The sequence below is a fragment of the Balaenoptera musculus genome, chromosome 16 (assembly GCF_009873245.2).
Source record: "Balaenoptera musculus isolate JJ_BM4_2016_0621 chromosome 16, mBalMus1.pri.v3, whole genome shotgun sequence".
Classification (NCBI taxonomy): domain Eukaryota; kingdom Metazoa; phylum Chordata; class Mammalia; order Artiodactyla; family Balaenopteridae; genus Balaenoptera; species Balaenoptera musculus.
The window spans coordinates 71,714,046-71,727,392 of record NC_045800.1 but is presented as its reverse complement, the minus strand read 5'-3'; the positions used below and the strand labels follow the sequence as shown (position 1 = coordinate 71,727,392).

Sequence of the window (13,347 nt, the reverse complement as noted above, 5' to 3'; positions counted from 1 at the left end):
TAATGATAATAATAATAATTAACATTTATATAGAATTAACTTGTGTCACTCACAGTGCCATTTGCTTTCCAAATACTTTTGCACTTAATTCACGCACAGTCTTATGAGATAGTTCCATTATTCTCCTCATTTTAAAAATGAGAAGAATATATGAGATTCAGAGAGGTTAAATCTGAACCCCAGAGAGCGAGAGCCCATCCTCCTGACTACGTGAGATGTGCCTGGCTTTGGGCTGAATTCTAGAAAGCACTATATACATGTAATGTATATGTATCTTTTCAGTTTACCAAGAGTTTCCCATGCATTCCTTATTTGATCTTCACAACAGCACTATTATTTTGAGAATTGGTATTATTCTCATTCACAGATAAGGAAAATGAAACTCAGATCACCTAGCTAGTAAATGGCAGTTATGAGGTACCAATCTAAACCTTCCAGCTAATTATAAGTATAATATGTTCTTTCATTACCCTAAATTTTCAAGGATAAATTTTATTTCTAACAGCCCTTAGTATTTAATTGGTTTAGTCTTTCATATTTTAATCACATCACTAAATGTGATTTTTAAAAGAGCAAACATTTCAGTTAGATAAGTGAAATGATAACTTTCCTAATTTTTAAAGCCATTATCTGTAGAAAGACATTAGACATAGAAAAACAGTTTTAAAGAGTCAGTTATATTTTAACATAAGGAAATAGTAATATAAATTTATTTTTGTGCTTGATAAGTATAATCACATCTAGAATTAGAATTATCTAAATTTTTTCTCTGCATTTCTAATTAATACCATTTTATTAATAAATTGATTCAGATTTTAATCCATTCATTTCTTAATTGCTTTTATCCAACAGATTTTTCATTTCTGAAATTAATCTTACTATTTTCAAAAGAAGTTTATCATAGAAAAAGAAATAGGGACTTCCCTGGTGGCGCAGTGGGTAAGAATCTGCCTGCCAATTCAGGGGACACAGGTTCAGTCCCTGGTCCGGGAAGATCCCACATGCTGCAGGGCAACTAAGTCCGTGCGCCACAACTACTGAGCCTGAGCTCTAGAGCCTGAGAGCCACAACTGCTGAAGCCCATGCACCTATAGCCCGTGCTCTGCAACAAGAGAAGCCACCACAATGAGAAGCCCGTGCACCGCAACCAAGAGTAGCCCCCGCTCACCACAACTGGAGAAAGCCCGCGCGCAGCAACGAAGACCCCAATGCAGCCAAAAATAAATAAATAAATTAATTAATTTTTTTTAAAAAGAAAAAATGTTCAGTAATAATTGAACTCCACTTAGAATGATACAGGAAAGCCTAGTTATCCAGTAATAATTCTATGTATCTGACAGACATAAAACAGGATCTGGAAGGAGGCCATGAGAATTGGACTAATTGTCATTCATTAAACCAGATTTTAATTGTTATATAGTTTTATGCTTCTTTTCTAATTCCTACACATAGAAAAGAATCTAGACTAAACAAATTACAAGTTGGTGTTTATACTGTCTTCCAAAATTTTAAATTACTTCACTGTCATTTTATTAGTAATTTGGGGACCTAGCACTTATATCCCAGAAAGAGAAGCTATGTAACCCAGAAATAATTGGATCTAACAATCAGCCTGTGTTCTCATAACTCCTCTGCACTCTCCCCTTCTACCTCGCTGAAAAAGCCACCCCATTAACAAGACGTGGAAAGTTTACTAATGGTCTCCTAAGAGAGACAGAAGTTTGGTTGGGATTGGGAAGGTGGGATTCACGTTGTTCAGCACAGTTCTCCCCCAGGCCCTCATCCTGGCCACCAGCTGACAATCACCTCCTCCAAGCAACCAATCCAGCCTTGTTTTTGCTAGAGCCTTTCAACTCTCCACCTCCATGCTGTTTGGTCTCGTGTCCCGACACCCCTCACTTGTCAGCAAAGGACAATTTGGACACTCCAGTTACCTGGATTCTCCTCAGGATGCAGGGAGCTGTGTGTGTGTGTTATTAATATTTGTCTGCCACAAGTGAAAATATGAAAAGAAGATGGAGGTTAATATTTGTATTATACACGTTATCAAATTTAAGTCCAAGGCTTTTGACACTTATCTACTTTTTCAACTAGACAGATGCCTTAGAAGATAGTTTTGCTTTGTTGTTTGTTTGCTTTTAATTGCGAGAGAATAGACCACAATCATTGACTTGTTTATTTTTGGTAATGGTGGCAAAGTGGTGTCAGTGTCACTCTTTTTGCACTGTCATCTGGCTCTCACCACCACCATCAGGCATACATTTGAGAAACAGCTTACATAAGTCATGTCTATAGCTTGGAAAAGAAAAAAAAATCTTGATTTTTACATAAAAATCCATATTTCTGGCATCCACTGAAAATCTTCAGACCCAAATTCCCACATGGTAACAATCAACTAAGGCCTAGTGTTAGTTGACTCTGTTCATTTACATTTTCAGCTCTGGGTTTGGTTCTACTGTCTACAGTGGCTGAGTCTACCTTGTAGGCCTTCCTTACCAGCTAATCCAACCAACCTTGTGTCGTTTCTATCTATTAATCTAAGATCATAAAAAAATTTTTCATTTCCATTCTAAAGTAATCTTTAGATAGATTGAGGGTTCTTTTTTTTTTTGCATCTTAAAATGGAAACAAACTCTTTAGACAATTGTATAGCATTAAGGTAATTTACAATTGTTGGGTGTGTAAGCTCCTGTTCTTTTACATAAAATGTAATTATTAGCATAAACAAACAACAATAGTTTTATCATTTGTCCTCACAAATACTGAAAAAATGGAATTGTTATACATTAAGGACATCTTGGGTTATTTTGTTGCCAAAACATCTATGAAAATAATGATTTAGACTTCTTTGGATTTTATTTCAGCACTGCATATGTCCTTAGAAGACAGCATAAAATGGCTCAGAGAAGTTATGGCTGAAATAGGACCATCCCATTCACAAAAAAATGAGGAATGGAATATCTTTGATGTAAAACAAGCCAATGCTGTTGTTGATTACTTGAAAATCAGGTATGGACTTTTTTCAGTAGCATTTAGTTTTCACTTTATGTTTTCTAGAAAATGTCTATTAAATAGAAGCTAATCCAATTTTTAATGAAGTTAGACATTTACAAAATTTTTGCAGTAATTAACCCAACCAATAATTAGATAATATTCAAATCATCCATCCAATAAATAAAAACCAGGACATTGAACATTTTGGCTTTCATTGCATTCTTAAAAAAAAGTTTGTGTTTGATAAGCATAATTTCATTTAGATCTATAATTCTTGTCTAAGAATTTTTTTCTCTGTATCTCTAAATAATACTGTTCTTATTTATCAAATGATTCTTTCAGATTATTCAGATTTGATTGCAATAGACTATACTATAGGTAGTTGACCTTGACCTTAAAATTTTACATTTTAAAGAGTAACATTTATTTCCATTTAAACGTTTATTTTAAATACTTTGTATTAGAAATTGAAGAGATTTATGTACATACTTCCTCAAATTTATTATATACCCTGAAATATTTGTAGTATTGACCAATTAAACTCATTAAGTCTTTGTGCTTCGAAAATGATGATGGATGGAGGGAAAGTATTTTTCTTACAATGATTCTTCATTGTTGAACTAAGAAATCTCTCTTTTTATATGATCTATCACAAGGTCTGCATTAGAGTTTTGCATCTCTCCCAAGGGACATTTTTAAAGTTAGCAAATATTTAAACAAGAGTTGGTAAAAATCTTTCTTTTGCCTAACTAAAAGTTTCTGCAGAATTTCTTTGTTCCTCTATTACTATATACTGCAGTACTCTCCAACTTTAAGTTTTACAATTCTAAAATAAATGGTGCTGTATGATGGTCTAGACATGCTCATGATTTGCTTGGCAAGGATCCTGGTTGTAGCCTGGAAGTTTTTAAAAAACTAATGTGTTTAATATGATAAGGTTTATATACTGGTTTCTGGCATGAATTAATAATGGTGTATGATATATTTTTATGTAATAGCATTTGATATAATATGACTTCTTAATGCTACAGTATACCTCCTAATGTGTGTCTCTCACTAAAAGCCACAGTAGTCTTCATATCAATTAAAGGGAGATCCTTATTTGGGGGGGAGGGAAGGGCGAGCAAATCCAGAGCTGGAGGAGAACTTGTTCCCCAGGGTATTTCTTCTCCCATCAGAGTTTGGAAATCACTGGGCAGGGGGAATTCTCTGCACATTTGTAGAGCATCCTTCTTTCCCTTCTCTCTCCATTTGAGCCTTCCAGGTCTCTCCTGCAGAATACATTTTTCAGCTGAGCTCTCAGCCCAAGAGTTTTATAATGGGCACCAGGACTGATAGTTAACCACAGCAGCAAAACCCATGCACTTTCTAGATGGTGAAAGATGGCGGCTCTTTTCTCTTTCATATCATCCTTCTGGACAAATGTTCATCAGCGTATTTCTTGACATTTTATTGACATTCAGAAAACGGTTAAGTGAAGAGGGGATGTCAGTGTCAGTCACCTTTTGACCCTAACCAGGGTAACTTCACACACCAAAAATACCTAGCCTTCTGCAAAAAAAAAAAAAAGTAATATTTGAAAGTTTAGTCAAATAAAATAAATCAGAACTAGCTTTTATGCTGTTTAATCTTTATATTGTGATTTCAAAGAAATTACATGTTTTAAGTGTCTCTGTCACAGAAATTAAAATATCAGTTGGTAAGTAGGATATCTGGAATTGATTCTGAAGTTGTGTAAAGAGAAATGTGCTTTTCTGCAACACCTGTTCAGAATGTCTCATGTGTCCACAAATGCAAGTTTAATGTCAATTAAATCATATAATACTTTTCATTTTAATGACTGCAAAGAAGTTTTCTAAATATGAAGCTAGCTCAATTATCAAAAACAAGTATAACTATTTTTCAATTTAACCTGATAATTAAGCTTAATCAACCAGTGAAAGCCCTAGTCAGTTTTGGGAGTGCGCGTTTTGGAACATGACCTGTAGCACATGAAACTTAACTGACAATAAAATTGAAATTTCGGGGACTTCCCTGGCAGTCCAGTGGTTAAGACTCCATGCTTCCAATGCAGGGGGCATGGGTTAGATCCCTGGTCAAGGAACTAAGATCCCACATGCTGCGTGGCCAAAAAAAAATTTTTTTAAATAAATAAAGCTTAAAAAAATTGAAATTTCATTTGATTCTTTTAATAGAGTCTACACTATATATTCCATGATGTGTCTGTGAATTGAAAAAACGAATACCAAAATTCCTCCCCAACATTGCTATGAGTACTGAGTAATCTATGCAACATATACATAGCTATTTATTTATTTATTTATTTATTTATTTATTTATTTATTTATGCGCGGGCCTCTCACTATCGCGGCCTCTCTTGTGGAGCACAGGCTCCAGACGCGCAGGCTCAGTAATTGTGGCTCACGGGCCTAGTTGCTCCGCGGCATGTGGGATCTTCCCAGACCAGGGCTCGAACCCGTGTCCCCTGCACTGGCAGGCAGACTCTCAACCACTGCGCCACCAGGGAAGCCCTATACATAGCGTTTTAATATAAGACGCCATTTAGACATGTATCTAGTTCAAGGACATTTCTGTCATTGTATATTCTATGTATTCCCTGGAAAGCAGGTGAAGGTAAAGTGCGCAGGCATATACTCAGTATAAGAAAACACTGCCCCTCTTCACACAGTGCACTTCCTGGCGTGGAGCCAGATTTCTTGACCATTTTCATTCTGAGTAGTCTCCCTTTGATTTAGGACCAAGACAAGATGTTTGACAAAAATAGTCTAGGGGCTTGAGTCAGCTGGGAGTCCAAAGGAAGAGGGAAAAAATACATTCCCATAACAGAAGTGTCACTTTGTTCCCATGTGAGGCCATTTAATAGCTCCCTGGTGAAGTGAGAGAACCCCAGCTGTTGGTGGGGACCAGAGCAAGGCAATGGTGGTATGACTTGACCTGCCCCTGAATAAGTGCCTCCCTTTGGTGGCCCCCCCTCCCCTTCTATGTCTCACTGTAGTCCTGGCCTTGCCCAACCCTGTATCTTTGGCCACTGCATCCAAGTCAAGCATTTTATTTCCATTGTAAGAAGTGAATTTCTTTTTTGGTATGGGATAATCTAATAACTGTATGCAATGAGGAGAATAACGTGGAAAGATTATGAAATTGCAGGAAGGAAGATTTATGAATTGACTTTGCTGTGTGACATAGATGGGGAAAGGAAAGTTTTAGACTAGTTAACTGAGAAGAAGCCAAGCTATTTCCAAAATGTTCTACAGTCTTTAATTTTTCTACTCAAAGTCAGTTATTGATAATGTAATAGTTTTAACCTTGAAGCTTTCTCTAGGTAACCAATGTAAGGGAAGGAGAGTTTGAATTTATTTTGCTTCATTGGATCATCAAACTTCACTAATCTTGTATTTTCTAGCCAACAAATCAAAGTAATGTCAAAAGCTAAGTTAGTTTTCTGTATGTTGATGACTAATTTGAATGTAGTCAAAAATAAAACAAAACAAAACAAACCATGACTGAGTCTGTACACCCATCACTTTTTAATGGATTGTGTTAGTAGTGAGATCAACTGTTAATATAACTCAGAGAGACCCAGCTGCCTGAGGATTTCTTCGTTGATTTCAAATGAATTGAGACTTTGATCCATTACAGCATTCAGGAGAAGCCATTATTATACATGCTCTGTAGCTACATTTTGCAAATGTTAATTTCTCAGTTATATTAATATCAATTTTCTTAAATAGCAAAAGGCACCAGAGTGAAAGAGAAACCACTAAGACAGTTCTTTGTTCTTCGGCATTTTGCTGTATTATGAGTCTATTAATTTTCCCAACCAGCAGGAAGAGAATTAGAAAAATTCAAATATTATCACAAACAGGATATTAGAAGTCAACCCTTCAGTAAATTTTTAACTCTCAGTAACACATTGCTGATATCTTTAATCTTACTTGAACTATATATTTTTAAGCTCTTTTAGCTCTTTATAGTTTTTATACACTGACCATTTAGTCTTTCAGGTAGGAACTAAAGAAATTATCTTGCTCAAATTCCTCTCTTTGATGTGTAATGGAATATTCTTCAAGAAAATCATTCATCTAAAAAGTATTTCAGTTAATGTTGCCTCATTCTTCAGGTGTTATCAGAAATTACCTTAATCTTGAAACAGTTTGAGAACGTGAGAAGTAATTGATATGGAAGTAGCCTATAGAATTCAGTGCTATTCATATGAGAGGAAATTGACTCCAGTTTGGAGCAAAACATGAAAAAGAATGTGAAGTTTGGTGTTGTTTAGAGGCAGTGCAATATTTGGTTGTGAGCCAGGAAAAGTCAAGATGAAATCTACCCCAAACCTATCCACTCATCACAGATTAGTTTACTGATATTAATTTAGGTACTGTGTTATATTGTCAGTATCTCAAAAAAGTAAAACTTTAATTTTTTAGCATTTCTGGGCAACTTATTTTGGAGTAAAGGAGGTGGCTAACTTCATATTAGTGTTTAATGTCTTTAGCTTGGTCAATTCAAGCAACTTTCCTGTAATAAATATTCTTACATATTTGCTTTTTTTTCCTGAAATAAATTTATCAGCTTTCCACATTTATTTTATATTTCAGCTTATTTCAACACTACAAGCTATATGAGTTTCTGTTCTTCTCTGCCAGGGAAGAAACTGTGATAGGAACTGAGGTAAGTAATTTATCTAGATGGAACCAATTAAGCTGAATCACTTAATGCATGCTGATCAGCATCTGGATCTTTAACAGCTTAAAGCAACTTCTTGTCAAGATTACTCAAGTGTTAATATAACCAACTAGTAGTTTGCAAAAAGAATAATTACATAGAGTGAGCTTTGGATTAAGAAAATAAGCTGTCTTTTGGCATTAAAAGCATTGTTAATCATGTATACTTTATGTATTTATGGATTATTTGACAAAGCTCAGTTGGATAGAGTATGTACGTCTTCGTACAAATAAAATCAGGAAAAGTGAGATAAATTAATTTGGTTAAATCTCTTCTAATTTCACATTTATTTTCAGTGTACTCATTGTTTAAGGCCTAATTCAAATCCCACTTCCTCAATGAAGCAGACCTTCCTTAATTGCATCGCATCTCAAAGGAAGGGCTTAGACAAACTCTTTAATCACGTTCTATTATTTTATTCCAATTGATATCTTTCTGCTGAATACTGGCTACTCTTAGCACACCAATAAGCATGTAAATCTGTACCATGTTATATGGTTTTCTAATTGTTTCCTGTGGATTGATATAGTTAACATAATCCAACTGTAATTTCCTTGAAGGCAAGGATCACGTGCTATATTTCTACACAGCATATAGTATAATGCAGGACATAGTAACCCCTCTTAATACTACATAAGTGATTCAGAGACAGTGCATGTAATAGCAGTTCTACAAGAAATGGTCTACTTAAAGATACTTTTGAACAGCCTTACATATAATCACATATATATATTTACTAGAAATGAATCCTGGGTAAGAGAACATCTTAAGGAGGCTAAAGATGCCATCAGAAGTGCTCCTTAGATTCTCAACTGCTTGAGGAGGCTGTATTGCCTAGAAATATAGGAGATGGGAATGGCCATGGTCAGACATAAAGTGAATAAGGGATGGGACTTCCGTGGTGGCGCAGTGGTTAAGAATCTGCCTGCCAATGCAGGGGACACGGGTTCAAGCCCTGGTCCGGGAAGATCCCTCATGCCGCGGAGCAACTAAGCCCGTGTGCCACAACTACTGAGACTGCACTCTAGAGCCTGCAAGCCACAACTACTGAAGCACGTGGGCCACAGCTACTGAAATCCACACACCTAGAGCCCATGCTCCACAACAAGAGAAGCCACCGCAATGAGAAGCCTGCACACTGCAACGAAGAGTAGCCCCCACTCGCCGCAACGAGAGAAAGCCCGTGTGCAGCAACGAAGACCCAATGCAGCCAAAAATAAATAAATAAAAAATAAAATAAATTTATTTAAAAATAAATAAAGTGAATAAGGGGATATTTCCATTATCTTTATAATTTCCCTGACATTAAGAACCAGGTGGAATGTGCCAACTGTTCTGTCTTCCCTAGTATTGTTATTCTGCAGTTTATAAATTGCTTACTTCATTAAACACCTCAGTTACTGTGTCTCAGTCTCCACTTGGGTACTTATTCTAATGCTGGCCTTTTAAATGAGCTGAAGGAAAACAAGGAACCCTTTTTGCTTTTGACTTTCCTTAAAGTTGCTTCTTTGCAGTCTCCTCATACTGTAGCTTAAATTAGGTGTCACTTGACAAACTTTCACTGACAACGTTTCCATTTCAGAATTACATCATACAGTGTGACAGCATTGCAGTAATTATCTGTTAGGAATACAATACTATCTCATCTATTCAGCAAAACTTTGGGAAAATGATAGTGGCTTCAATAGCAGCATATGCAGACATTTAGAATCATCAAGAAAAAAATTTCATAAAGAACTCCCTTTTCTCTTTGTTAATTACACAATCGTGCCTTTCTTCTCCATTGTAAGGTTATATTTAGGTGACATTTATGCTTATGGAAAGATAAAATGGAGAAAGCAGACAAGGATTGGCTCATTTATTTTCTATTGTCTTTTGTATTTTCCCCAAGCTGACCAGAGCTATAAAAAAAAAGTCCTTAAGGAAGGATATTGGGTCTTAAAGAATTAGACCGTTCCTAGAATTTTAAAGGATTAACCAAAGCAAGTGTTATACTACAACATTTTGTGGCATTTTAGAAGTGCCTGATAACCTTTGGTGCAAATACCGTTTTTTAAATTAACAACCTTTCATAGAGGAAGCAGAGGCCTGCCCCACTAATGTAATTATTCATACTGACCTCAGGGCTCGTGAACCAAACAAGGGCCATACAAAAGCCATATAAATGTTCCAAATTTAAATCTCAGGCAAGCATTCAAGGTAGATAACACTGACAAAATTTAGTTTCTTAATTGTGGATAGATGATTATAAGAAAACATGTAAATTGCCTCTAAGAATAATGGCTAAATATTCTAATTACTAATAGAGAACATAAATAAATCATATTCATACTTTTCTTGGGTTTTAGTTTAAAGAAATTTGAATTTGTATTTTTGAATTTGACAATTGTTTCTAGCAATTTCTACTCACCTTTTTCAAGAAATTTCACGTTACACCTTAGAGGCATATTTTCGGTAAGTCATTATTCTTGACCTGAGATTTTTCATAATCTAGAAATCTAATAGGTATAGTTCTATAAGCAGCATGTGTTGTAGTTCATTCAGTGGTTCGCATATAATAGTGTTGTTGTTTGCAATATACATTGAAAAAGGCAGTAAACAACTAGAATGAGCTAGAATAATGACAGAATGGAGCAGAAAACGAAGGCAGCAGATACCTGTAGTTGTAGCCATCTTAGTGGATGAAGTACTGTGTGACACTTATTTTATTTATAGAGATGAGGATTCCCTTTTAAGCACCCAAGCCAGGAGCTCTCCAAATCTATTGTTTTGACAATGCAATTAGACCACAGATCCACAGACTTAAGAACTGTAAGGGAACCAGAATCTCCTTAAGGAATATATTTTTTCTTTGGCCTTAAGGACCCACCCAGAAACCTGGAAACTGCTATGTCCTTCGCTTTTGTTACCTGAAAACTAGAAGAAACAGTGAATACTTGCACACAAAGAACGCTATTGGATATTAGCAATGATGATGGCCAAAAAACTCATAGCAGATACCCTAAGTCATGGTTCTAACCAGGTATCTACTGCCAGGCATCTACTAAAATGAGATGATGCAGCTATAACAATTATATATTCATTATTCCACATGTTATCCAGTTCCTATTGTGCTCTAGGCCTGTGCTAAGTTCTAGGGGTACACAGTGACGAGCAATGATTCTTGTCCTCAAGGAGTTTATTGTCAAATGAGAGGAGAGAGATGAGTACATAAATAATTACAATATAGGGTGGCTTCCAGTAATGAGTGAAATCTAAGAGGAAATCTAAAGGTTGTGAATGAGTTAGCCAGAAAGTGCATTTTATATTTTTGGTGCAAGTGAAAGGAATTCCACTCAAAATAATTAATAAAAAAGTGGGGGGGTATATTATTAGATCACTAATTGGTAAATGCAGGGGATGAAAGCTGGACTAAAGCCAACTGGATCTAAGTAGTCAACAGTGTTATTGAGTGTGTATGTAAATTCATGTGGGTGGGTGTATACATGCACGTGGTTCAGTCTCTCATCTCTCCTAGACTTTTTTCATTTCTTTTTTCTGAAGGGCCTTGTTCCCTTCTACTGCAGACAGGCTTCCTCCAGCTGGTGGTAGACATGAAAGAGGCAGCTCCAGTTTAGCAACTCCAAAAGAAAGAGACATTCTTCCTCCCAGTCTTATTGTCTGTGCTTGTGTCATGCATCCACTCTCAATTAGTCACTATGGCCAGAGGAGTGATGTTATTAGAAGACCCAAGTTGACTGTATTAAATGGGTGACAGAGGATGAATAGGTCCCCAGAAGCAGCAGGAAGAACTTTTGCAAAAGGGAATAGTGATTTTTTCAAAAGAGTGAACTAAGCACACATGTACAACTCCTCTTCCATCTAAAATCCCATAAAAGACCAAAATTTTCAAAATTCATAATGCTGTAGATAAGAGCTTTTATGACATCTAAAATTATAGATTACTGATTAGATGAAACTACAGCCCCATATGTACTGAGAAGATGCTACAGAGTTAATGCTGCATTTATTTAGGCATCCTTAATTGATACAGAAATGGGAGAGGGCTTCCCTGGTGGCGCAGTGGTTGAGAATCTGCCTGCCAATGCAGGGGACACGGGTTCGAGCCCTGGTCTGGGAAGATCCCACATGCCACGGAGCAACTGGGCCCGTGCACCACAACTACTGAGCCTGCGCGTCTGGAGCCTGTGCCCCGCAACGGGAGGGGCCGCGATGGTGAGAGGCCCGCGCACCGCGATGAAGAGTGGCCCCCGCTTGCCACAACTAGAGAAAGCCCTCGCAGAGAAACGAAGACCCAACACAGCCAAAAATAAATAAATAAACAAAGTAAACAATGCCTTAAAAAAAAAAAAATTTCTAAAAAAAAAAAAAAAAAAAGAAATGGGAGAAAGCTTTAGGGGGAAAATAAAGCAAGTAGAGCAACTGCACCATCTAGCCCGTTTACCTTCTGCTGCTTATGTAGAGCACTGGGACTCCATGGCATTTGCTCCAAAGCTAAAGAAACTATTGTGGACATTGATACCAAAGAGAAGGGCAGTTCTGAAGTGGCCACTGATGTTCAGAAGGGACCATGAATACACACTGAATATAAGCTACTGGCACACCTACGTACCATCATTCTTTACCCCTCCCCTACAGTCTCTAGAGGCAAGCTATGGCAAACAAACATCAACAGACAAATGAACCAGGATCATCTAATGTAAAGATAAATCAACAAGCGGTTGAGGAAAATAAAATCATAAGAGAGGGCTTCCTTGGTGGCGCAGTGGTTGAGAATCCGCCAATGCAGGGGACACGGGTTCGATCCCTGGTCTGTGAAGATCCCACACCCCACAGAGCAACTAAGCCCATGCGCCACAACTACTGAGCCTGTGCTCTAGAGCCTGTGTGCCACAACTACTGAGCCCACATGCTGCAACTACTGAAACCGCATGCCTAGAGCCTGTGCTCCACAACAAGATAAGCCACCACAATGAGAAGCCTGCGCACCCCAACGAAGAGTAGCCCCCGCTCACCGCAGCTAGAGAAAAGCCAATGAGCAGCAATGAAGACCCAACACAGCCAAAAATAAATAAAATAAGTAAGTTTTTTAAAAAATAAATAAGTTTTAGGGGGATTGGAACCAAGATGGCGGAGTAGAAGGACGTGCTCTCACTCCCTCTTACAAGAGCACCAGGATTGCAACTAGCTGCTGGACAGTCATTGACAGGAGGACACTGGAACTCACCAAAAAAGACACCCCACGTCCAAGGACAAAGGAGAAGCCACAGTGTGACGGTAGGAGGGGTGCAATCACAGTAAAATCTAGTCCCATAACTGCTGGGTGGGTGACTCACAGACTGGAGAACACTTATACCACAGAAGTTCACCCACTGGAGGGAAGGTTCTGAGCCCCACGTCAGGCTTCCCAACCTGGGGGTCCAGCAATGGGAGGAGGAATTCCTAGAGAATCAGACTTTGAAGGCTATTGGGATTTAATTGCAGGACTTCGACAGAACTGAGGGAAAGAGACTCCACTCTTCGAGGGCACACATAAAGTGGTGTGCGCATCGGGACCCAGGGGAAGGAGGAGTGACCCCAGGGGAGACTGAACCAGACCTACCT

At 37.5% G+C, this 13,347-nt stretch overlaps 1 protein-coding gene across 6 annotated transcripts in view; it reads left to right on the top strand.

Annotated features, from left to right (window-relative positions):
- The window catches only part of CABCOCO1 (ciliary associated calcium binding coiled-coil 1), a 133,777-nt gene that overhangs the window by 29,185 nt on the left and 91,245 nt on the right, over positions 1–13,347 (top strand). For 4 of the 6 annotated variants that reach the window (XR_005016911.1, XM_036829544.1, XM_036829543.1 and 1 more), the window contains exons 4-5: positions 2,865–3,009; positions 7,617–7,689. Coding sequence is in view for 5 of the 6 variants with exons in the window: in XM_036829544.1 (XP_036685439.1) it covers positions 2,865–3,009; positions 7,617–7,689 (218 nt within the window). In the remaining variant the exon portion in view is untranslated. Of the gene's footprint in view, positions 1–2,864; positions 3,010–7,616; positions 7,690–8,483; positions 8,659–8,680; positions 8,956–13,347 lie in introns of those variants that run through there. The other 2 variants (XM_036829546.1, XM_036829547.1) reach the window with 2 other exon arrangements.